We start from the raw sequence: 27,746 nt of genomic DNA on the forward strand, positions 1-27,746 counted from the left end.
AACGCATACCCCTTTTGGCAACGGATTTTTTTTTATTGTCATTGAAAATAAGTGGCATCAAATAAGTACTGAAAAAAGCATCTAAAACCTGACGTCTTCGTTATCTATGCATCAATTGAAAGAAACAAAATTAATCAACTTTAATGAACGCAGCAAAAGTAGCGCAAATGCAGGCAACAATCAAAATTACAAAAATAGTCGAAAACAAAGTGCCAATTAAATTATTAGCAAAAAACTAAAAAATATATATCCAAAAATGCCTACAAGGAGAGCAAATGAGGCAGACTTGTCAATAGGGAGACTAACCAACAAGATAACAAAAAACAAACACAAAACTTCGATAAGACAAAAAATCTCGAATATTTTTGAAAACAAGTCATGTCAAAGTCGTTTAAACCTGCAGCTTTGAATTTAAGTAACCAAAAAAACTCAAAATTGCCAACTGAAAAGCAAACGGGCCTCATTATAAATGAGATTAACTCGCAGAACAACAGAAAACTATAAAAAGGGGCAAAATAAAAAAACACATTATTTTTGAAAGGAGATGGTGTCAAAGTAGTTAAAACTTTTTTGTTAAACCAAGTCAAAATATTTCCAAACTGATAAAAATTGATCTCAACGATACTTCAATAGATTCATTGAAACCTATCAATGGGGCTATATAACAAAATAACAAAAAGAACAACAAAAACAACAAAATAAAACACCTATTTCATGAAAACAAATTGTGTCAAAGTCTTTGAAAACAATTGGTTGCCTTTTGAGGGTTTAAAAAGGTGCAAACATCCATAATTAGAATAAAAAGATTGCTTTTTAAAAGTATTCGTACAGCACATGGAAAGAAAAACAGAAATCAAATTGCCGGACGTGAAAAAACTTTCGCTCTCAGAAATCGAAAATCTGTTAGGCACCATTGTCTCACTTCAATTTTTTAAAAAAAACTTATGACAAAGTCTCACTTCCTAACTACTCGACTGTCGCCGAAAGAACTCCAGAAGCGACTTGAAGTAGAAAATTGACCATCTCACTAACCTATTGAACATCCTAAATAGTTAACATTTTTAAACAATAGCAGGAAAAATGACATTAGAAATCCAACCAACACAAAATTATTGGCAAAAACAACTAAGATCTTCTTATACAAATGGTTTGCAGCAACTTTCGATAGACAATTTAACGAATTGGGTTCATAAAAAAGAAGTTTTTTTTCAATCAGTATTTTTCAAGTATACATTAAAGCTATTGATAAATAATTTTAAATATTCTTTTTTCATGCCTTGTCACTTCTTTAAACCCAAAAGTAAAGCAATGCAAAAACATCGAAAAAATGATACAATTGGCATGTACTTTCGTTTTAAAATTAGAGGACTCGTTTGCATGTAAAGACAACTGTCAGGGACTCTTGATAATTTTTTCCGCATCGAGTGGATTATGAAGTACATCTTTTAAGTCTTTTCTTCGCTTTTTGCATAATTTCCACAAAACTTTTTTTGTTCAGGATTTTCGCCTAATAATTTATGTAGCCATTATAATAATAATAATAATAATAATAATAATAATACTAATAATAATAATAATAATAATAATAATAATAATAATAATAATAATAATAATAATAATAATAATAATAAAAATAATAATAATAAATTTTTCAAAAGGCTGAAAATACAGTCAAAGTATATATTTAGCAAAATTTACAAAAGGTTGTAAATTTTGCTAAATATATACTTTGACTGTATTTTCAGCCTTTTGAAAAATTTATTATTATTATTATTATTATAATGGCTACATAAATTTCGTTTGCCTAATCGAGTTTTCGCCTAACATTTAATCCCTCGCCAAAACCGTCAAAATTGTGACTAGTTCAAGAACAAGTGTCGCAATAACCCAAGTGGGGTTTCAGACGAAACATGGATTTTAAATAATATGTGAAAAATGTGCTGCAGGTGTGGAAAGAAAACCGGAATGGGTGGAAAAGGTGTTTGAAATGCACCGATATGCGGCGCCTGAAAAAACCATTTCTCAGCGGATGTTTTACAAAATTAACCCTTGACAAGTGTTGACATGTGCGGATAGTTGGGTGAAATTTTTCGGGTCTTTCGAATTAAATCCCCCCTCAAGATATCCCCGCTTATTATGGTATATTCGCGGTGATGGGCTATAAATTATAGGCCCACTAAAAGGGGGAGGGGATTAGTATATACTATACTAATGTCCGGAAAATTCCTCCACCCGGTATTGCGAAGGATAAAAGAGTGAAACAAATAGTACCTGTTGTGAATGAGAACAAAGTGAGTGCTTCGTTCTCATTTGCAGAAACAATCGAAGCTGTCAGAGTGTCCAGTTCATCTTTGTCAGTGCATGGCAGGTAGAATCCAGTTGCACCTGCAGAAATAATGAACAGAGTAATTATTAAGATCGCAGATTATGATTGGTTCATATATACAGAATTGAAAAACAATCTGAAGTTTCTCCCCTAGTGTCATAAACTACGCAAGTATGTGCTGACCAAAAAAAAACACTGAGCTGAGATGAATGAACACATACCATCTGGCTTATTAGCGATCTTCCTGGTCCTCACTTTAGCAAATTGCGGTCATTTGCAGTATATTTGTTCAGATAATAGCAACTCAAAACAATTCATTATAGTTATTTCGAGATTATTGGCTTAAATGTGAATTCAGTTTAACTTTTTTGAACTTGATTTCATTGCTTTTTATCAGTTAGATAGTACGGCAACGTGTAAGGTCCCATCAAGTCTTCACAATTTTGACAAGCGTAGATCTAGAAATTGTTGCCATATTTTATTGTTATTAGCCAACAACCGCTCCAGCACTTCAAAATTTTTAAAATAATTTATCATTCGATAAACTTTAATTGTATTGAGACACTATTTTTACGACCCTATGAGGAAAAATGAAGATACATTTTCACATAATTCAAAATAACTTCTGCACGTAAAAACAAGTGTATAGGTCAATACTGAAAAAAATCATTAATAAATTGTTTTTGAATTTTTTTGTAATATTCTGTTCTTCGATAGAAAGAGAGAGATAAATATGTCTGAATACATTTTTGCTAAGGAAGGACATTTTCAAGGAAGTTTCTACTTTGAATTCTTGCTTTTAAAGCTAAAATGGTTTTACTCAGTATTGACAAGTAAATGTACGTTTGAGAGCAATTTTGACACTTTTAAGCTTACAGTAGACATGTGCGTGCTATTTGGGGCTATTTTTTTTACTCCTTTGTTTTGCTCTTTTTAAAAAGTTTTCAATTTTTTAAATTAGTATTTCTTGAGGCTTAATGTTGTTTTCAAAGAAAACTGGCGACGTGAAGCCAAAATTTTGTACAATTTCATTTGTTATCAAATTTTGCCCGTTTCTGTTGTTTCTTTCTTTCTGCCTTGCATGATAGTTGCTTCCTGTTGAATTTTTTGTTTAAAAAATAAACCTATCTTTTGATACTAAGTAGAACACTTGAATGTTCGATAGGTCCATTTTTGTTGAACTCTAAATGCAAGTTTTGCAGTTTCTTTAGAAAGATCTTTCGTTTTTTCTTCTGCGTTACTTACTCCATAGTTCTTTTCCCTTCCAGTGTCGTGGATCGCTTAGAGTAAATGTTTCACAAATTCCTGTAGCAACAATTGTGTAAACATTGCAAGTGTTAAAGAATTTTGCAAAAAGAAATCACATTCTAAAACTCTCTCGCCTGAAATCACACGATACTTTCCCGTGTGATGAAAAGTCTCACAATTTGTCGTGTGAAAAATGCGTCTCGTGTGATTTCACCCCAGAAAGTTCTCCTCGTGTGATAAAAATTACAGAATTTTTCGTGTGAATGAGCGTTTGAGGAAAATAAGCAATTTTTAGAGGGAAGTTTTGTTCGCAAGCTGTTTTTAGGGTTGTGTATTTTTACACGATTCTGTTGGCGTTATTCTCATGGTTTTTTCGCGTGGTTCACACGAAAGAGTGTGAAAAAAACATTTTTTGTGTGAAAACTCCAATTTTTCGCGTAAGACCACACAAAATGCTCATGTGAAAACCCACGATAAATATTGTAGAAAAAAAACATGAGAAATAATATGAGTTTTACCCTATCTTTTGTGTATCTCCACTTGAGAATAAAGTATAGTTTTTAAGCAAAAAATTCTTTTTATAATAAAAAAATCGTGGATTTACAACAATTTATCGTGTGAATCACACGAAAAATCATAAGAATAAGGCAGAGAGAATCGGTTTTCTCGTGAGTCACTTTTCTACCGAAAATTTTAGAGTGCAATAGATTTTGAAATTTAGTTCATTAATTTTTCACTTTGGCCGGTTTTCTCGGTATGTGTTGTTTCTATTTTATCTTATTTCAATGAGCAGTAATTTATTGGACATAAGCTAGCCTTATAACACGGTTTTCTAAATACAATTGCTTGTGAAACTCAAATTCACTTGACTTTTAAAAATACGTTATCAGATTTTGCAGTCCTCATTTGCTTTATTGTTCCGACCCCAGTTTTTTTTTGGGGGGGGGGAACTATATACTCAAATGAGTTTTTTGTTCAGACATTTTTTTTGGTTTTTTTTGTTCAGACAGTTTATCGCCGATCGATATATTCACCGTAGAGAAATGTGAGTAGTATCAATAAAAAGCTCAACCAGCGTAGAAATCGAAATTTAAAAAATTTTTGTAGTTTCGTCTTTTTTGGAGGAGCTTTCGAGGTTTAAAGTTTTGCGTGAACACGGGATATTTGGCATGATTTTTGTTCACTTTTAGCGTAATTTTTGTTCAAATTAAGATTTTTTCTATAAAAAAATTATTCCGAAACTACATTTCGAGCTACAAAATTGTTTCATTTTGTAGCTCGAAATGTAGCCAAAAGAAGAAAAGTGATAAAAAGGCTTAAAGCGAAATTATGCTTAATGAACAAAAATTTTGTTTTCAAGGAATTTCTCATGATTTTTTTGGCTTCAACTTTTAATTTTTAAGGAAACTTGACTTTCTTTTTGAGATTTTACTTATTTTTTAGAGTCATATGGCATCGAATTATTGACTGATAGTGCAATAGGCTTCCTAATCAGCATTAAGTGAACCTATCTTTTGCTTTGAGTTGACAGCTAATAGCTGTCAAGACTGAAGTTAATTCTTCGAAAATTTCGTTGTTACATTAACCGATCTTAAGATTTTTTGTGAACTGCAATTCAATCTCAGTAATTACCGGACCCTTTCCTTTCTACTGCAATCAAAATTATTCTCGTTAGCGGTTTTATCTTCTAACTATTGGTTTTATAACTTCATAATGAATACATAATGTTCAGATAATGGCTAATGATTCTAATGGCTTCAAATTTTTCGTTTAATTTTTTAAATTTTCTGGATATTCAGTCCGTTTTTACGGCTTAGTCTAACCAAAGACAGTTCCTATTAGTTTCTTAACAACTAAGTAAATTTATCGAGAATTGTTTTGTCAAAAGCGAATAACTTTCAAGACTTTTGAAATTATTTGGTTTAAAAAATGTTGATTGATATTTGAATTTCGACTCAGTATTTCTTCTTTTTGTCGAATTGAACTTCAGTCTCATTAAGGAAAATTCATTAAGGAATTTTTTTTAATTCTTAGATTTTTTTCGAACATTCGGCTCGTTATGAAATCTTATCCAATGACAATAATATTTATAGTTCCCATTGGCTTAGAGAAGACGTTCAATGGATCATTGATAAAATTTTCATCGGAAAGCTTACTGTTTATATGGCTGCGACACTTTCTTCTCGCACTTTTCTACTGAATTTTTGATTTTTACCTGTATTTGTTGAGTTTTTGGAGTGAAAAACATAATATTGATGTCTTACTGATGACTTATGAATGAAATCCTTGTCGTCCCATTCGAGCGCATATATAAAGACTTCCGTTGAAAACTAACGAATTTCATGGCTGTTAAGACTTTAGTAATAATTTTTCGACATAATTTTGAGCATTACCCAATTGTAATCTTATTTTTGTGAATTGTAGGTGAATCAAAGTATTGACATGAAACCCTTTCCTTCTACTGCAACAAAAATTATGCTGTTTTGCGGTTGCATCTTCTGACAATTGGTTTTATCACTTCGATGCCACAAGTTTTCTTGAATTTTTAAAAATTTTTGAATATTTTTTCATTGTTTTGGATCCCTTCGAATTTCATCGCATTATCTTTATGTTGACAGTTCTCATCAGCTTAGAAAAATCTTTCAACGGATCATGGATAAAGTTTTCAGAGAAAATCTCATGGTTTAATTGTCTTCCACATTTTCGACTCGCACTTTTCTACTAAATTTTTTGTTTTTGCCTGTATTTGTTGTTGTTTTCATAGTGGTAACTTTTTGTAATGTCTTATGTATGACAGTCATCCTTGTCCTCCTATCGAGCCACAACTTAGCTTGATTATTGATTTCCTTTGAAAGCTATTGAACTCAATGGCGTTGTTACTACGGGTTTTCTCAAAAATTTCGTGGTTTCAGTATATTTCTTCATATTTATTGATTTTGTGCAGCCATTTTGTTAAAAAGGGAAAAACCTATTGTTGTCTAAGAAATTATTTGAAAAATGAGACTTTTTTGCTGAAAAATTTGTTTTTTAATGACTTCGACATTTTTCTCGCTCATTTTGATTGAATTTGCTATCTTTGCTTGTCGTTTAGTCTTTATGCAGCAGTCAAATAATCACCGGTCTCATGAGCTTTGAATTGAGGATTGAATGAAAAATGTGACTCAATGTAGTCAGTTTATAACGAATAGTCTTAAAGTTTACGATACTATTCGTTTTCAAAGATTTTTTTTTACTTCTCAGTTTTTGTTGTTCTTTTCGTCAACTTGTAATTTATTCTCATCATTGAGAGGTCTCATCCAAATCCCTGTAATTTAAATATTAGCTTGCCAACTGGTTTGATTTCGTAACTGATGTTTTGTTTGTTGGATAATATGCGTTTTCAGAAGAGTTTTATTAGTAATCATAATTTGTGTTTTTAATTCTTTTCTTTTAGTGCATTCGTGTAATAACAGATCCCAATGGTTTTCAATTGTGGCCCAAGTGAATTTGTTTAATCTTTTAGTATAATTTTAGCTGAATTCATTTCTTAAACCATTTGAAATAAAAATACATAATGTTCAGATAATGGCTAGTGATTTTAATGGTTTCAAATTTTTCGTTTTCTTTTTTAAATTTTCTGGATCTTTAGTCCGGTTTTACGGCTTAGTCTAACCAAAGACAGTTCCTATTGGTTTTTTAATGATTAAGTAAATTTATCGAAAAGTGTTTCGTCAAAAGCGAAAAAAACTTTTAAGACTTTTGAAGTTATTTGATCTAAAAAATGTTGATTGATATTTGAATTTCGACTAAATGTTTCTTATTTTTGTCGAATTGAATTTTGGTCTCATTAAGGAAAATACATTAAGGATTTTTTTTAATTATTAGATTTTTTTTCAATATTTGGCTTTGTTTTGTAATTTTATCACATTATAATAAAATCGATAGTTCCCATTGGCTTAGAGAAGACGTTCAATGGATCATAGATAAAATTTTCATCGAAAAGCTTACTGTTTATATGGCTGCGACAATTTCCTCGCATTTTTCTACTGAATTTTTGATTTTTAACTGTATTTGTTGAGTTTTTGTAGTAAAAAGAATTGATATCTTACTGTTGACTTAAGAATGAAATCCTTGTCTTCCCATCCGAGCAAAACTTAACGCATATATAAAGACTACCGTTGAAAACTAACGAATTTCATGGCTGTTAAGACTTTAGTAATAATTTTTCGACATATTTTTGAACATTAGGAAATTGTAATCTTATTTTTGTGAACTGTAAGTCAATCACAGTATCGATATGAAAGCCTTTCTTTCTACTGCAACAAAAGTTATACTGTTTCGCGGTTGCATCTTCTGAAAATTGGATTTATGACTTCGATACCACTAGTTTTCTTAATTTTTTTTTAATTTTTGGATATTTTTTTCATAATTTTGGATCCTTTCAAATTTTATCGCATTATATTGAAGTTGATAGTTCTCATTGGCTTAGATAAATCTTTCAATTGATCAAGTATAAAGTTTTCAGAGAAAATCTCATGGTTTAAATGGCTTGCACGCTTTCTTCTCGCACTTTTCTACTTAATTTTTGGTTTTTGTTTGTATTTGTTGTTGTTTTCATATTGATGACTTTTTGTAGTATCTTTTGTTGTTTGAAAAACAACAAAAAAATCCTATTGTTGTTTGAGAAAATATTTGAAAATAGAGACTTTTTTGCTGAAAAATTTGTTTTTTAATGACTTCGACATTTTTCTCACTCATTTTGATTGAATTTGCTATCTTTGCTTGTCGTTTAGTCTTTATGCAGCGGTCAAATGCTCACCGGTCTCATAAGTTTTTAATTGACGACTGAATGCAAGATGTGACTCAAAGTAGTCAGTTTATAACCAATAGTCTTAAGGTTTACGGTACTATTCGTTTTCAAAGGTTTTTTTGAACTTCTCAGTTTTTGTTGTTCGTCAACTTGTAATTTTATCTCATTGAGAGGTCTCATCCAATTCCTTGTAATTTAAAAACTAGCTGGTCTACTGGTTTGATTTCGTAACTGATGTTTTGTTTGTTGGACAAAATGCGTTTTCAGAAAAGTTTTGTTAGTGGTCAAAATTTGTGTTTTTGTTTCTTCTCTTTTAGCACTTTCGTGTAATAACAGATCCCAATGAATTTCAATTGTGGCCCAAGTGAATTTATTTAATCTTTCAGTATATTGTTAGCTGAAATAATTTCTTAAAAGCAATTGAAATAGAAATACATGTTCAGATAATGGCTAATGATTTTAATGGCTTCAAATTTTTCGTTTTTTTTTTTAAATTTTCTGGATCTTTAGTCTGTTTTTACGGCTTAGTCTAACCAAAGACAGGTCCTATTGGTTTCTTTATGACTAAGTAAAATTACTGAGAATTGTTTCGTCAAAACCGAATAATTTTTAAGACTTTTGAAATTATTTGGTTTAAAAAAATGTTGATTGATATTTGAATTTCGACTCAATATTTCTTCTTTTTGTCGAATTGAACTTTAGTCTTATTAAGGAAAATTCTCATCTACTGTAGGAAAAATAATTTGTTTAGTTAAGGTTTTATCCGATTGCATTTTGACGTTGTTACTAGGTGGTTTTAAAATTAGATATTGAAATTTTACCGTTTGTTTTTTAATTTTGCTTATTTTGTTGTTTCTTTTTTTTCTGGTAGTCTTTTTAATGGCCGATCTCGTGAGCGCTGTAAGGAAGCATGGCATTATCTAATTCAATTATTAGTTTGGTTGTGTAACGTTTTTTTTAACCTCAAACATCTAATTTTGATTATCTCTTCATTTGGTTGACAATTTAGTCAAAAATGTTGATGAGGTGGGCCGAACATCATGTGAACATCATGTGCGAACGCACATTAACGAGCATCCTTGTATTTCCTCTGTTCTTGTTTGGCATTCAATTTTTTAATAGCGTAAAAGTTAAATTGGTTTAGTGAAAAGAGAGTTCAGTTTTACTTCGAATCAATTGCGGAGTCTTTCGGCTGTTTTTTAAAGATCTGTTCACACATCTTGATTTTTTTAAAGTCAACGTTGTGTTGATTTGGTTCAAGCCAAAACCCGAAGCGGAGCGAAAAAGCCAGTAGTTTAGTGAGTTAAGCAGAACTTTAATTTAAAGTTCGGCCTTTGAACAAAAAATCGTTTTTCGATTGTGTTTTATTGTTCTTGTGCTACAATTTGACTTGTTTTTCGAGTTGCTTAACAGGATTTTTGATCTAAAAGGAATTTCAAATTCCATTCTTAATTATTTCGAGGTCTTGTTTTTTAATTGGATAATGAAAATACTTTGAATGGTAGTAAAAAAAGTTGAACACTGTTCGATTGGACAGGTCTTTACAATTAATAAGCGAGCAACTTACCAGTACCACCTTCATTCCAATTGAGACTGAGTTCACTCGGTTCGCAAAGAGGTTTGTTGTCGTTCACATCTGACACTGAGATTGTGAGTACCTGGGTGGCAGTGTACTGTGTAGAAGCGGCATCTGCCTTGTCCTCCACTTCAATATGCAGTTGAAACTCACCACCAGTGCAGTAAGTGCCAGTGCAGAGCTCCTCCCGGTCGATATCATTGACCTGTCATTTTGTATCAACTTAGGGTCGACAACAGAGGAATGAAATGAAATAGGAATCTATTTTATTCCACCCCCACCCCATATTTGAAGTTATGATGTTTACAATTACTCTATAACAATGATCAGCTTATGTAAATACTATTACAAAAATGCTATTCTTACCATCTCGAAAAAGCCAGGGCATTAATTTCAGACAAAAAATTGCAGAAAAAATATTGTTACAAGAAGAATCAAAAACCGACATTGTTTTATAAGAAGGAAGAAACTGCTTATTATATTTTAATTTTAAAACATCTTGACAAAATTTTGGCTCACTTGAAGAATCCTTGCTTGATTCCAACTGTCACCCTGTTCCAGCACAAACTTCGCCAGACTATTACCACTTGTGAGAACCCACGTGAACTCTTCGTTCCCACTCAAATGGGAGTAATCGTCATCACTGGCGGTCAAAATGTGAACAATTGTCCTGTCACCTTCAAATGAGCAACAGAAGTCCTCGGGAACTGTGATCGAGTCTGTGGCAACGTTGGGCGAGAAATAAATTTGCTCTTCGTTCACATCGGTTACTGTAAGGAACACCTAAAATAGAATGTGAAAAATTCTATGTAAATAAATCTGTTAGCGAAACATTAAAAAAATACAATTGACATTCACAAGACCACATCTAAATTTATCTGCATAGTTTTAATTTAACCCCCGGTCGGCACAGAAGAACACCAGTAGGTCAAGAAGCTTTTGATTAAAAGTTATTTCAATAAAAAATAACATAAACCAACTAATGTCGGAAGAATTGCTCTCGAACGACAGGGGGGCGGAAAAACATTTGACTACGCCGGGATTCGACCCTTTGACCTCCCGATCCCTTACCACAAGCACTGCCTACTTGGCTATCAGGCCCTTATCGTTCCCATGCTGCAACCGATTTCATATTAACAACAAGCTTTACTTCGGAGTGAGCGATAGAGATCACTCAAAAATACAGAACGAAAGCGTGAAAAAGTCACTTGAGAGGTCAAAGAATATTCAAGAGAAGCGCAAAAATTGTCAAGTGAAAAATTTGCACTAAAAAAGACCAACATGTTTACAATAATTGCTATGAACTTGGTTCAAGAGCAATTAAACACCTAGTCTTTGCTAAAGTTGTTTAATTTTTTTATTTTTGGTGTTGTAAAACTCATGTGGAAATTCATGAACATTAATTTTTTCCTGCTGTGCGTTTTGCGTTTCACGATTATTGATTGAGAAAAAAATTTTTGTGCAGATAACATATCTGAAATGTGCATAGGAAAGCAAATTGAGTGACTACACAAAAATACAAGCTAAATTCATTTGGAGACATAATTCTACGGAACAATTTTTCTTGGTACATTCAATTTTATCCGGAAAATATGAAGAGAGAAGAAATTTTTTAAAATTTGCAGAAGACACATGTATTATATCCACTCCGAATCGGATCGGGAACTTCTAACGAAAATCGACATTATTTTTCAAAAAATCTGATAATTACCTGAAACAGAATTTGTTAACATTGAACAGAGATAAAATCGAAGCAATTGTTTATTCCCAAAAAGATCAGCATCATATTGAGCAATATCATAAGACCGAAGGTCAGTTATCGTAATCTGGGATTAAAGATTGACAAAATTGGAATTTTGACGCAGAGCTAAACAAAATGTTGACGAAAATAGCAACGGCTATTAGATCAATCTACTTAGTGCAAAACCTAAAAGCTTTAAAAGAAAGAATTGTACTTTTTAAATCACTAGTCCTGTCAAATTTTAATATTAGATAACGCAATTTGATAATGCAAGAGATCTGCTAATAAGAGAAAAAAATTGTACCTTGCAAAGCATTTCGTTAAAAAAAGTCTCCTTTGAAGTTTTTTTTTATTGAAGCATTACAAAGAAAGCAATGATCATTTACATGAACGTGTTCCAATAGATAAACAAGTAAAAAGTTTTAGAAGTTGTTTTTACTAGTAGTTTAAGGACTAAACTATTCATGCGTTTATAAAGTGATTCTTAAAATGTAAGTGCTTAACCACGCTTTTTGTTTTGAATAAAAAAAACTTGAATTTACATTTTATAGAATTGAAAAAATCACATTTTACGCAGATATTTCAATACCATGGTAGTTTTAGTAAATTACTCGCCAACCTAGCTTAGCTCTTTGTGGGGGAGCTGCTCTCGTTTGTTTGGTCAACAATGAGAAGGGGCAGTGACTGAAACTCGTTACTTTTGAATCACCCACTGACTGTTGAATCACAAACTTACAATCATATCAAAATTACAAAAATATTATAAGAACAGCAAAATCAGAAGAGGAGCAAAAGAAAGAGCAGTTGAAGATTCAAATTCAAATCAAGAAATTGAATCAAGAAATAATATCAATCTCATCCGAAACTGTAGAGAGGCAATTATTTTGTGAAGAGAAAATTGTGCTATGTTAACTTTCATCTTTGTTTAAAAGGAATGATGAGCTATATGGTTGACATCGCTATTGACGTAATTCCAAAACAAGAAATAGACTCAATTTGTATTCCCAACAGACCCGACAAAGTTCCGGAAAATAGCCCCCCTTGATTCCCATAACCCGGATTGGGATTTAAAAAATCATTGTTACAAAAATTCCTCAATGTGCGTGCCACTTTGATTGGGTTTCGTTATAAAGGCACACTTCTGCTTCTTATTGCGAGGATACAGGAATTAGTACTAAAACATCTAAGCGTTGCACCTCATAAATAAGACTAATTAGATCAAAAATCAAATACCGGGCATCTAAAACTGGCCTTTATTGGTTAATCCCGTTTCTATTTTGGATATAGTTTTTTGATCTAAATCAGTTCGTTTAGATTCCTATACGAAGCAAATGCCTTTGAAAAGCATTGCGAGCAGAATGAGAAGGAAGTGAAACTAGTCCAGATAAATCAAAAAGATATCGCACAAAATGTTGGGCAAGCTGGGATTTAGGGTAAAGGGACAAAATTTTATTTTACAAAACAATTTGTTTATTGGTTTATCCCGTGTTTTTTGCTTTATCCCATTTCTTTTTTTGATATAGTTCTTTTGATCAAAATCAGTTCATTTAGATTGCTATACAAAACAAATGCTTTCTAAAAGCATTGCGAGCAGAATGAGAAGGAAATGAAACTAGTCCAGAGAAATTAAAAAGATGCCGCAGAAAATGTTGGGCAGGCTGTGATTTAGGATAAAGCGACAAAATTTTTTGTTTCATTTCATAAAACCCGTAGCGCAACAATATCTGGCAAATAATATGGCGGCGGCTATTTAAAAAAGAATGATCTGCTACCCGTCACCCCAAGGAAACAAATACGATGACATATATATATATATATATATATATATATATATATATATATATATATATATATATATATATATATATATATATATATATATATATATAAAATAGGTAAATAAATTCAAGACGGTGATAACTATCGTGGGGTACCTTTTTCAAAAAACACTCTTGTTGCGCTAGCAGTGTTGGTGAAAGAGCCATGCAAAAGTCCAGTGTATATTCAACGCAGGGTTTTGGCACTGGTTGATATTTTCGTTGTCTTGATCGGATACTAAAAACTTAATCGAACATAATCGACTAACGTCGGGCGAATTGCTCTCAAACGACAGGCGAGAGGTTGGCTTCGTCAGTAGCTAGCCAAGGTTTACTGAAGCTAGCCTTAGCTTAATTGAAGGGGCTCGAAGTGAGGGTAATAGATGATGGCATCACAGCACATAACAGCAGCTGAAGTGCGGCATCGACATAAGAGTTAAGGAAAAGAGAAAGAGAGTGAGAAAGAGTGTGTGTAAGTGAGTGTCCGAGACATGAATGTAAGTGAGTGTGAACGCGAGAGATGAGGAAAGAAACCCCAACCAACACGGAGAGAGAGAGAGAGCTATGAATATTTTCCAACACGAGATTCGACCCTGCAACTTCTAGTTTACTAGCTTTGTTAGTAATTAAATCATATATAAAAAAATAAAGTGGAAAATTCTAAAGAAAAGTGTCGACATTTTTCAGTGAAAACAAATGTTCAAAACTATTTTATCTCTAGGGTTCAAAAATATTCGAACAATTAAAAATAATTGCTAATTTTAACAAAATCTTATTAAAATTCGTGATATAAAAATCTCCAGAACCATTTCATTGTCGTAAGCAACCATTCAGTATCCCTATTTCAAGCCTGAACTAAAGATCCATAAACCTGGAACATGAAAACAATTTTTGGAAATTTCGAAAAAAAAATCAAATTTTATCAAAAAGTTGCTGACGCGAGTCATGAAAATATTGCTAATCGTTCCTTTGACTCTATAAACTTTGCAGCAGCTTATAATCTGACCTCCGAGGAGGTCCCTGGGCCCCTGGTGCCTATAAAATAAAAAAAAATAAAAAAAAAATAAAAAAAAACTTGAAATAAATGCATATATTTTTTAAACAAATTGCTTAAATTCTTGATATTAAAATCGTGAAAATTATTCCATTACATCCGGAAACTATGCATTAACACATTATCAAACACTAGTGGAGGTTCATTGGCTCTTGAGGCTGGAGAAACCTAAACCAGGACAAAAACTCTGCTAAGATAGGTGATATTGAAAAGTTGAAAACCAATTCATGGCTAATGAAAATCCTTCAGTATTTTACTATCAAACTCTAAGAGAGGTTTTCTGATCCCTGGGGCTAGCAGAACTTGATTAACGACAATAAATATCAAAAAAACTTGAAAGAATGCACGTTTTATCCAAAAAATTGTTAAAGTTGTGATATTAAAAAGTTGAAAACTATTCCATGGCCATTAAAAATTTTTCAGTAACTTATTATCACACCCTCAAGAGTAGTATAAAAAGCTGACTAGAACCTCAATGGGGGGGACACTATGTATTAAGATAGGGAATGCAGAAATTGTCCACCTAGGGGGGACACTTAGGGGGACATTTACCGCAAATTCGCAGTAAATGCCCCCTAAGTATCCCCCTAGGGGACAATTTCTGCATTACCTATCTTTATACATGGCTGCGATAATACAATGGTGACCAAAATGATTTGAAATCGCTATAGCCTATCTTAAAACATGGGGGTCACCACCCCCCCCCCCGGGCAGCTCGGTCCATCTATATACTACTCTTAAGGAAGTTTTCTGGCCCCTGGGTCTGGATAAAATTGAAAAATGACAACAAATATTAAATAAAATTGCAAGTTTTGTAAAGAAAAAGTGCTAAAATTCGTGATGTTAAAATGTTGAAAACCATTCCATTACCACTAGAAACTGTGCAATAATCTATTATCGAACTGTAGATGAGTTCCTTTACACCTAGGGCTGAAAAACTCAAAGAATGACAAAAAATTTCAAAAAGCTTGAAAAAATTGTGAAAATTAGTATAAATTTGCGTTTTTGTTTGGATTAACAAAAAATATAGCACTTAAAATGGTCATAAAAAGTACTTATGTCTTGCAAAGGACCTCAATCAACTTTAACCAGCGTCAAAATTAGACTGGTCTAAGAAAATTGCGAAAAATTGTAACGTTTCGAGCTTAAAAACTCCTAAAATGACCTTTTAACCGTAAACTACGGCCTTCCCGGTAGCTTCATCACACTAACCACTTGACGGACTACTAAACGCGGCTAACGGCCTCTAACGCTTCCTGATTATCCCGTTTATAAGGACGAAAAGTCAAATGGGTCAGACGAAAAATCGGTCAAGCGAAAAATTGCACCAACAGGACTAATATAATTGCTACAAACTTCGTTTGAGAGCAATTAAACACATTGAGCTAACTTTCAAAGCTGAAGACGCAGTCAGTTGACCTTCAGCTCCAGTAGCAGAATCTCTAACTGATATCTCAATCTCCAAACTGCTGTTACCGATGACCTCTAAGTCCAGCACGTTGTTGTACATGAGGTTGGGGCCATTTGAGTTCATGTAGAAACTTCCACTGACAGAGGGAGAGACTGAAGTGACTGAGTAATACAGTACGCCATTGCCGTTCAGAGATGTATCAAGGTCAGAACAACCTGCAAATTCAAAGTTTTGAAAACTTTCTGCTATCAATTCTGCTTCGGGTGCATACCCCCTCCCTCTTTATGTTATTTTAACTCAAATCAATGAGCTATAACAAATTAACGTGCTGTAATACTCAGTTATGAGTGAAGAGGTTTCAAAGATGGAGATGGGGTATCACCTAGGATGTGGCGAGTATTTGTCTCCTTAAAACATTTGCAAGCGAGTCGTCTGCAGAGTCATGCAACTTTGCTAAAAACAACTTGCACGTTTTAAAATTACGAACGTCAATGAAAGCCAACTTCTGTCTATGCATATAGTAACTTCTGGCATTTTGATTTCTGAAACTGCAGACTTTCGTCATTTTATAACGTGCACGTGGGTGGGTGTTAACTGAAAACGAAAATCTCATCCCGGTGTTCTCGCAAACTCCAAATTTCCATTTATGCTTAAGTCAGCATTATAATGAAAACCTGAAAAACTCTTTTTTTTTAAAAAAATATGGGATCTATTCCGTTCCCCCCGCCCCCCAGCTTAAGGAGCTCAAATACGCCCCCAGGCGCACGTGCTATTTTTTACATAGTAACGTGCTATATAACAACATATAACTTGTATCTGGGGGCATAAAACACGGGGGGGGGGGGCAAATAGAATAGATCCAAAATATGAAACCCCATAAAAAATGATCGAAAAGTAAGCTTATTAAATAGAATAGATCCAAAATATGAAACCCCATAAAAAATGATCGAAAAGTAAGCTTATCATTCTATCAAACAAAGCTCCGATTTTAAACAAAGAGTTTTGCCCGATTGAGCCATTTTGAGTTGCTAGCTCATTTTTACTAGGGGTAGTGGGAAACCGTATGATGAAATGTGGACCAAATTTTACGATGCGCTACTGCGACACGGGAAATCCCAAGACAATTTCAAAACTTGCCATCAGGGAAGCCATGCCATATTTCGATTTTTAAAATGAGAGTATTGCTTAGTAATGCGGTCACTTAACAAATCTATTGGTCATCAAAAAATAGGAGATATAGACTGCACGCAATAAAAAGTCTCTTACGGACTCTTAAAACTTTATAGTAGAAAGCCTAATAGAAAACTGTTCGAGAAGAGAAAAACGGGAAAAAAATCTCTATAAACCATCGTGGCGACTATTACCAAACTTAAAAACTTTAAAAACCAGAAGCAAAACTTTGACCACTTAACGGATGCAACAATAAATTTTGGGTGAAATCATGCGCATATCTTACTAAAAAATAATTAAGTAAACAATGCCGAATGCCAACAAAAACGCTCATAATTACAATTTGTTTCTATCAATCTCAAAAAAGATCTAAAAATAGCTACCCTTCTTCTTTGCCATTAGCAATAATTCATCAGTCAAGTAAAAAAAACTAAATTACTTTCTCAAAAACAAATGATAACATATGATACAAGGCGGCTCGTTAATGTGCGTTCGCACATGATGTTCCGACCCGAGCTCATCTACATTTTTGACTTATTTGAACCAAATGAAGAGATAACAAAAATAGATGTTTGACTTTAAAAAACACGTTACAAAACGTAAATACTAATTGAATTACATAATGCCATTTCTCATTACAGCGCTCACGAGATCTACCAATAAAAAGACTACGAGAAAAAACAGCAAACAACAAAATATGCAAACAAAATTTTCACGGCAGAAACCCAATATATAATTTTAAAAGCACCTAGTAACAACGTCAAAATGCAATCAGATAAAACCTTAACTCCACAAATTTAGTTTTTTTCTAACTATACAGCAGATGTATGTTTTTCATAATGAGATTAGGTAAAAAGTTAAAATAGAGAAAAAAAATGAGGTTAAAGTCAAAAATCAATCAACATTTCTTAAACCAAATAATTTCAAAAGTCTAAAAAAATCTTTAGCTTTTTAACAAAATAATTCTTGATAAATTTACTAAAAAGTCAAAATGAAACTAATGGGACCTGTCTTTGCTGAGACTAAACCATAAGAATAAACTAAATACGCAGAAAATCTCAAAAAACGAACAATTTACACAAAGACACAGAAAATCTCAAAAAATTAAGAACAATAACATAAATTATTGAAGCCATTAAAATCATCAGCTATTATCTGAATTTTATTTATTTTTAATTCAGTTTACATTTATACTCATTCAGCTAAAATTATACTAAAAGAGAAAAGAAGTTCGTTCATTTGGGCCACATTTGAAAATCATTGGGATCTGCTTTTTCCTGAATAAGCTAAAAGAAGAGGAAAAAAGAAACACAAATACACCACTCACAATATTTTTATGAAAACCCATAATGTCCACCAAACAAAACACCAGTTACGACATAATATTAGTAGACAAATTGTTTTCTTTGAAATTCAAGGAATTGGAGTGGACTTCTCAATGACGAGAATGAGTTGACAAAAAGAACAAAAAAACTGAAAAGTTTGAAAAATCTTTGAAGATGTATAATATCATAATTTTTAAGACTATTGGCTTTAAACTGACTGCTTCGGGTAAAATCACTCATTACAGGTTTATGGGCAACATGACAGGCAACATTAAAGGTTTATGAGACCGATCAGAATTTTAATGCTATCTAAAAATAAAAAAAAGCAAAAACAGCAAACTCACAAAAATTAAGCGAGAAAAGTTTCAAAGCCATTATAGAATGAACTTTTCAGTATAAACTCTTCTATTTTCAATTAATTTTTTAACAGCAAGGTGATTGTTTCTATTGTTACAAAATGACTTAAAAAACAACAAATATAAACAAAGATATTAAAACCACGAAGTTTTTGAGAAAAGCCCTAGTATCAAAGACATTAAATTCAATTATTTTCAACGCAGTTAATTAAACACACTAAATTCTGCCTCGATGAAATAGCAATCATAGGTTTCATTCATGTGACATCAATAACTCATCACAATAAGTCGTATGGCAAAGAAACATACATCAAAACCACGAAATTTTTGAGAAAACCCATAGTATCAAAGTCATAAAATTCTACAGCTTTCAACGGAAGGCATTTAATACGCTAAATTATGCCTAGATGATGTGACTACAAGGATGTTTGTCATTCAAAATTTATCAATAAGACATTAAAACAAGTCATTGACTATGAAAACGACAACAAAAACAGGCAAAATCCAAAAGTTCGTAGAAAATTGAGAGAAGAAAGTGTCGAAGCTATTTAAAACATAATCTTTTTTCGCTGAAAACTTTTTCAACGATACATTGAACGTCGTCACTAAGCCAATGGGAGCTATCAATATTAGGATAATGTAATACGATTTCAAAAGGAACCAAAATTACTAAAAAAAAATCCAAAAATTATGAAAATTATGAAAACTCGTGCACCGAAGTAAAAAAAACCAGTAGTTAGAAGACAAAGCCGCTAACTAGATAAATTGTTGTTGATGCAGAAAAAAAAGCGGTTCTGTCATTACCGAGACTGACTTAAAATCCACGAAAATAAGCTTAAGATTGATTTATGTTCAAAAAAAATTCAAAAAAAAATATTTTTAAAGTCTTAACAGCCATTAATCTCAAAAGCTTTCATAGGAAATCAATGAATACGCTCAGCTATGCCACAATGTGAATACAACGATGTTTATCATGTCTAGGTTATCAATAAGACATCACAATATGTCTTATGACTATGAAAAAAAAAACAACAAATACAGGCAAAAACCAAAATTTCTTTAGAAAAATGGGAGAAGAAAGTGTTGAAGCCACTTAAACCATTTTTTTTCTCAGAAAGTTTTATCTATGATCCTTTGGACGTCTTCACGAAAGGAGGATGTAGCCATCAATATTAGGATGACGTGATAAGATTTCAAAATGAACCAATAAAACGAAATGTCCAAAAAATTTTTAGAAAAATTTGAAATCTTGTGGCATTGAAGACGTATAACCAATAGTTATTTGATAAAGCCGCCAATGAGATAAACGTATGTTGCACTGGTATGAAGGAGTTTTACTGAGAGTTTTACTTATCCTGTTTTACTGAGACGAACTTACAGTACACAAAAATAAGTTTATGATTTACTAATTTTAAAAATTTCGAAAATTTATTTTCAAAGTCTTAACAGCCATTAGCTGTCCACTCACAGCACTAGATAGGTTCACTTATTGCTCATCAGCAAATCTATTACACCTTTAGTCAAAACGTTTATGCCATAGGATTATAGAACTTTAGTAAAACCTCAAAAAATAAATCAAAATTTCATTTGAAATTACGAAATTTGAGATACGAATCCAAAAAAAAAACATGAGCGATCCCTTCGAAGCAAATTTTTTGTTCATTGGGCTTCATTTGATCGTAAAAGAGGTTTGTCATTAACGGAACTTCGATATTAAAATGTCTAGTAGTCTCTAGGTGACTTGAAAAAACAAAAAAATTGCAAAATTTTCTAAAAAAAAGAGCTCCCAAACCTAATTCGAATTTTTTTTTATATATTAAACTTCCCTCTAAGACTAGAACTAGTCTTTATTATCTACTTTCGTCTATTAAAAACCTAAAATTGATTTACTTTTTGGCGTGAAATCTAGTTTTGAATTAAATTTTTCGTAGAAAAAACGTTAATTCGAACGAAAATTACGGTAAAAGTGAACAAAAGTGAACCAAATATCCAGTGTTCACATGAAACTTTAAACCTCGATAACTCCTCGAAAAAAACTAATTTCAAAAAAATCTTTTTAATTTCGAATTCTACGCTGGACGAGCTTTTTAATGATACCACGCACATTTCTCTACGATGAATATATCGGTCGGCCAAAATTCACGGAACAAAAAAAAACCCATTTGAGTATATAGTTCCTCCCCCCCCCCACAAGTGGGGTCGGAACAAAAATCGGAACATCAATGAAAATAGTCAAATATGTCTAAACCCCTTTTTCTCATCCTACTTAAAAAGTAATGCCTATTTGTAAAGCTAATTGACCAAATTAAAACATCAAACTCTTCAAGCCGTATAAATACGGCACACAAAAATAACTTGAATCCTCTGAACTTTAAAAACTACCGTAAATACCACAATTAAGCTACGGTCAACTTTCAGCTTCGAGGTTATATATGAAAGATGGGTGTGGATTCGCATAAGAGTATCGGATCTTTTCGGCGTTCGTGCCCCCCACGGGTGCCCAGTTTAGCGGGTGCATATTATATTTTTATGTAATGATTCACTATGTAATGACACGTATTTGTAATTGGGGTAGTATAACGTACTGGGAGCACAAACGGAAAACATCCAGTGTTTTTTTTACCTGTTATTGTTCCAATTGTAGTGTCGGCTGCAAATTGGTCATTTTGGTTGAAGTTGAAACTGGGCACAATACACACGGGTGGGAAGGTGTTCGCATCTGTCACTGTCACAGAAACAGTCTGAGCAGCTGGAGAAACACAATTAACAGATGGTTAAACATATAATTTAAGCCCTCAGTGGGGGTATGAAGAAAAGCACCATAGTTAGTACTTGATGTTTACTCCGCTTACCAAAATAAACTCTTGCTTAAAATATACTTCGTTGTCCGCACAATTTGAGCTACTAAAACTTGTTTCCATGAGACTGATTTTTCGCTTGTATTCATTTGTATTTGCGAGCAGCGTTCTCACAATTCTGAACTAAATTCTCAGTGAATATAAATAAAACCAGCAGCCAATTTGCTGCAGGTTTATATTACGTAATTTAGATATAACGCAATTTAGAGAAACTTTCAGGTTTTTCTGATATTTTTAGTATTTTGTTATTATTCAGAAAGCCCAAAAGAAAGAAACTAACATTCAGCGAATTGCTCTCAAGCGGCAGGCGAGAATTTGGCTTCGGTAGTAGGCAGGTTAAGCTTAGCGAGACCAGCCTTAGCGGGTGCAATTGATGAGGGGGCGGTAGGGTGAAACGGAGCGGGAGGTCGAGCGTGCTGGGTTTAAGGGTGGAATGAAAAGGGGGCGGACAAGAAGTGTATGTGTGAGGGGGGTTGGCGATGGGGGAGTTTGCGGACAGAGTGGGCCAGTCCAGGCTGCCAAAAAACGTCCCTTCATAACATGATTTTATCTCTCAGCAGCTTCGATGAATCGCACACTCAAAGACTAGCGAAACTCTAACTACTTATTCTGTTTTGAGTACAAAAAAAAGTACATAGCACCAGATGAAAAATCAAACGAACAATTGCATAAAAAAGTCACAGGACTAAAATAATTCCGCTTCATTTGCAATTAATCAAATTTTCCCGACAACATTCTAAAGTACAAATAATAAATTGAATCAAATATCAGAGACAACAGAAAAACGGGATAACAAAGCCCAGAAAACATCAGCCCTTGCAGCTCTGATTCATACTGTAAAATAATTTCATCTTTAAAAGAAAACAATCCGAAAACTATTTATTCTTTCAGAAAAAAACAAGTAAAACTGAAATTGAATTCTTCTTCTCCTGAGTACTGAAAAGCATTTTCACTATATTACGATATACGTATATACACTGGCCGAGACCGGATGTTAATATTGCAAAATCTTGCAATTTTCTTGCAGAAAAATGTTAATCTTGCAAGATCATGCACGATGACATTATTCTTGCAAGATCCTGTAAGATCTTGCAATATGGTGTTAATCTTGCACGATTAACATCCGAATTTCAATCTGCGAAAAAAATAAGTGTTTCAAGTGACATAAAATATCCTTCAATTGTTCTTAGTTGCATTGTTTGTGGCTAATGGTTATTTGGATTGCCATTTTCCCTAATTTTGACAGCCTGTTTGTAGTGATGCAGGAGTAAGCTTAAATATCACATTGAACTAAAAAATAGGGTTAAAATACCATAAAATCATCTTTAAATAGCAATGTGAGTTATACCAAACATTTCTAAGACGCAGAATCTATAATCGTACGTTTTGCGTAACAATGGATTCTTCCGTGAACCAGATGTCTTAGCACGTTAACGTTCAAACTTTCTATTGATATTATAATATCTGAAGAAATCTTGAACCTTGACATGTTATGACATCTGGTTCTCGGAAGAATCTGCCATTGCCGTAAACAGATTGAGCAGCTGTAGAAAAAAAGTGAAAATAAGTTTTAGGCATATTGCAGGGTAAATCGCAGACAATTGTCATTGAATAGATAAATTTTTGGCATTGGTAGGCGCCGATTTTACAAATCACATCACAGGATGAAAAGCCACAATTAAGATCTGAGTGTCTGTGAAGTAGACGAAAGTCTATGGATTGCAAAAGGAAAGAAAAACCTAAATCCACAAACGTTTCGCTGCGGTGTCAAAAACCTAAAACAGTGAAAAATAGTCCAATGGTTTTTATGATTTCATTCTTTTGTTATTTGAACCTATCTTCTTGCGACAAAAACCAAACTCCTTCTCCTTCAAGACATGGAAACTGTGGCGGCTGCGCTTACTAACTTAATAACCAAATTCAATACCGCTTCAAGGCCATTTCAAGCATTAAAGCTAGAATAGCATGAAGAACAAAATTTAATGCTACATTCTACTGATGCCATACGGATTTGTTCATTTTGTACAAAATTTCTATGTAGCAACCATTATTAGTACACTATCGTCATAAATGAAGTTAAACTGAAACTCAAACTCAAACTACGCTATGATTGCCACGTATTCAAGTGTTCACAATCACACAAATTGAGCTCAACGGAGTAAGAGATACCCAAATTGGTAAGCCAGATTCGATGAATTTTGCTATTTTCATACCAATTCAGAGAGTGCGGGGCACCGTATAGGGTATCCCGAACCCCCAACTCAGTGTATTCAGAGACTCTAACGACATAGTGATCTACAACCAATCAGAGATGCAATTTTGAAAATGTATGGCAGTATAAATAGTGCTTGAAAAGCTACCAAAAATCAGTTGAAACTCGTAAATTTGGTTATATTAAACTGACAAACAGTGCGTATTGCAGCACACTTTCTTGAGCGTTAAATTTTGTGTTATCGTGTCCTGCTTCTGTAGATCATATTAGTGATTGTGCAGTATAACTTAACTTTGACTTGTGAACGGAGAATTAACTTTGAGATTCTCAAAACTTTTTTTCTGAGGAACGAAGTTCCTAAGTAAAAGAAACTTTGTGCAAAGCATAAAATCGCTTTCTCTTACTTGCTTTAACGAAGCCTAGCATAGTTCATTAATTGCGTTATTGAGCAATTGAGTGACCTGAGAAGCACAAAGTGCGAATTTGGTTGCATTTGTTAACTTTGATTATCGCGCAGAGGTCTCGGAAAATATTGAGACAAGATTTTAGAAACAAATTGTCCCAATCAGTTCCTAAGACATTTATCTAGAGCTGTACATCTGGGATTTGGCGATTTCGATTTATAAGTTGAGATATTAACAAAAACTCGACAAAAATTTGATTGTTTCAATTTGAACTATTTTGTTATTCTGAGAGAAACAAGTTTGTTATACAGCAAAGCTGAGCAATTAGTTGGCGGAACTAATTGAGCAACAAGTAATGCAACGGTAATCTACAGTATAGCGGATAATACAGTTCACAAAAGTTAACTGCAAAAACACAATATCCGGACAGATTTGAAACCGCTAAAACGAACTGGGCGGTGTAAAGTTTTCCTTGACTTTGAGAGGTGAGCAGCCGTTACAAAAACTTTGCATAAACTAACTCCCAGTTTAATAAATTGTATCCATATAATGCTATCAAAATTTTCCCAATATCAGCCTTATCATTTTCTTGATATTTGTTATAACTGCAGTGTTCATAGCAAAGCAAAAGCATAACGAAATAGGCCATCGCCATATAATTTGCTAACAACTGCACAAAAAATTATTGTTAAAGGAGCGAGTCAACAAATTGAGGTAAATTTAAAATTCAATATTGATCTAATTCAGAGAGCATTAGCACAGTTATTGATAATCATTTTAATCTATTGCTTAGATGTTACTCTGAAAGTCCGGCAAAAAATTCAATGCAACTATTTTAAACACCTTCAAAGAAACTCCATTACCGAACTAGATTTCCTGTTAGCCGTGAGTTTTTATCTGCTATCACATTTTTTTTGTATTACGGGGGATCAACATGATGTATAGCAAGCTGACACTCTATCACCAATTCCATCATGCGCGACAAACACATCACCTTTAGCAAAAAAAAACAGCCTGATCAACGTGAGTTTCTATTCTCCCTGTTTACAAAATGGGACACCTCGCAGAATGATAAATAGGTAAAACTATTTTTCCACTTATTTTCCACTTATTTTCCACTTATTTGAAATTCATTTGTATTTAAATTGGACCACCAGCGTATTTAGATGGTGCAGATAGCCTACCCCTCACTTTAAATTTTTGTTCACCGAATGACGCTAGGATATTTTGCGAGTAGGTCGCAAAAGTTCATTGCATGAAAGCCTAAGCAAATTTTATAGAATTTTTTGTCTTTGGACATTTGACTGGTTATCCTCATAACTTAATCGCAAGGTTTACTTAATTGTTGAGTTAGCTGAAAAGGATGCCCAAATGGTTTCAAAAACGCTCCCTGTTTACCGTTAAAATTTTCCGATGTTTTTAGAACAACTACCTAGGTTTACTATAGAATTGCAGAAGTCGGAGGGAAAAATGTACTTGAACTCTGATGAGAGAGAATTTATAAAATAAATAACATTGATTGGGCTTAAGAGAGATTCCTTATGTCAATTGAAATCAATTCGTGTGACTGCCATGGCCATTTCTTTCAAAAACTGAGATTGAAACTTGGGTACAACCATTTAGTTTGCAATCAATAATAACTCCGGCGTCTATTCATTGTTTCTGATTCATCATTTATTTTTCAAAATTCTATTTTTTCTCTCATGTATTTTTCAAAATTCTAAATTTTCAACTCATTTTTTGTTGATTGAAAACTGTTTGCTGATTGTTTGCAAACAAAAAAATTAACAGATAAATGAAAAATAACTCAATTGGAAATGATGCTCTGCTTTTCAATACATTGGTTACTCTGGGTTCGGATAGAATGCCACGTGACCAACCTGCACATAATTGACTGTCAATAGTGGGAGAGTCGCAAGCTGTGACCTGAACAACTGGGTTGTTGTTGTCATAGTAACTGAGGTTGGCTGCAGTGTACAGTTTGCCATTTAGAGGGTCAATTGAAAAGTATTTCACATCACCAGAAGTCAGAGAATATTTGACAAGTCCTGAAAAGTAAATAAATGCATAAAATTGATTTCAATGATTTTTAATTTAAGACAATATAAATTTGACACGCTAATATATGATTATTAGTCGCATAAAAACAACGATTAGCAAAACGCTACTTTTTATGTGAGCCAGTTTCGGGAAAGATATCTTCAGTCGCTCGACCAAGGGTTTTTTCTTGCCTCTATAATATGACCCAAGAATATCCTCTAATGCCAGCTGACTCCGAATACCCAATTTTTGACTAAACTGATATAATGAATGATATTGGAGCTCTGAATTATGGACGCAACAATATTAAATCTACTTACCAAGGCTGTCAGTTCAATTTGAACAAATTAAGATTTAAATGCTTTCTGAAAATGAGGTTCCTTTATCGTACAATTTTGCATAGACTGTTGCGTTAGCAGAGAAGGTTGAGTTCCGACTGATTTTCAGATGTAGCCCTTGCATTATTAATTAACAATCAGATATCAATGGGCAATTAGTTATTACCCAGAACAAGTAATTCCTTGTCACGTTAACTGCGAAATGGTTAAAACTATCTTCACTTCTGAATAATATGATGAATCCAACTGAGCAATTTGATCATTTTGCTGCCGATATTTTCGATTTTATAATATGACGAAACATTAACTGTTCCTCTAAAATTTATTCATTTCTTTCAAACCTAAATGAAAAGAACTTGTGATATTAGATTTAACAAGTGGATGTCGTACCATTTCCGTAGTTCGAATCGGCGTCAGTAAAACTGACAGTAGCCACTAAAGTCCCAATATCCACATTTTCAGCCACACTCGGACTTGCCGGAGACAAGACCGGACTTCCAGCAGCCGGAGTATTATCATTAATATCCAAAACTTCCACACTCACAGTAACAGTCGAGACCAAAGTGCCGTCTGAAACTTGGACTGTCATGTAGTACGAAGGCGACGTCTCAAAATCCAACGTTGAATCAGTTTCAAGAACACTTCCAGTTAGAACAAATTCTCCTGACGGTGCAGTGACAAACGAATAGGTCAAAGCGGCATTTGTAGAATCTGGGTCGCTACAGAAGTTGCCCAGATCCGCGACGTCGGTTCCTGAAGGCGTGGTTGTGGAGTCCTCCGACCAACGCATTACAAAATGTGAAGGGATACAGCGCGGTGCAAATTCGTTGACGTCAGTGATTGTTATCGTGATCGATGTCGCAGTTGCAAAACATCGGTCTGGAGCGAAGGAGTAGTCAAGGTCACATCCTTCAACTGCTAGCGTCACAGAGGTCACTAAAACAATAAAGTCAAGTTTTGCCCATTTTTATAGCTTTTGCTAGGTTTATTTTTGTGAAGCACACGCAGGATTAAACCATTCACGGTTATTCGCCGGTCATTAAAAAATTCCGGTACGTATTCATACAAGGTTGTATATGAT

The 27,746-nt window shown here is 33.4% G+C and overlaps 1 protein-coding gene across 1 annotated transcript in view; it reads right to left on the bottom strand.

Annotated features, from left to right (window-relative positions):
- The window catches only part of LOC142352900 (protein dachsous-like), a 165,768-nt gene that overhangs the window by 124,914 nt on the left and 13,108 nt on the right, over window positions 1–27,746 (bottom strand). Inside the window, exons 9-15 of the mRNA XM_075405055.1 lie at window positions 27,056–27,601; window positions 26,168–26,335; window positions 21,437–21,562; window positions 15,942–16,177; window positions 10,459–10,722; window positions 9,931–10,144; window positions 2,272–2,385 (exon numbers count right to left, since the gene is read on the bottom strand). Coding sequence (XP_075261170.1) covers window positions 2,272–2,385; window positions 9,931–10,144; window positions 10,459–10,722; window positions 15,942–16,177; window positions 21,437–21,562; window positions 26,168–26,335; window positions 27,056–27,601 — 1,668 coding nt within the window. The remainder of the gene's footprint in view (window positions 1–2,271; window positions 2,386–9,930; window positions 10,145–10,458; window positions 10,723–15,941; window positions 16,178–21,436; window positions 21,563–26,167; window positions 26,336–27,055; window positions 27,602–27,746) is intronic.

This window comes from Convolutriloba macropyga, chromosome 14 (assembly GCF_964194025.1).
Source record: "Convolutriloba macropyga chromosome 14, txConMacr16.3, whole genome shotgun sequence".
In the NCBI taxonomy this organism is placed as follows: Eukaryota; Metazoa; Xenacoelomorpha; order Acoela; family Convolutidae; genus Convolutriloba; species Convolutriloba macropyga.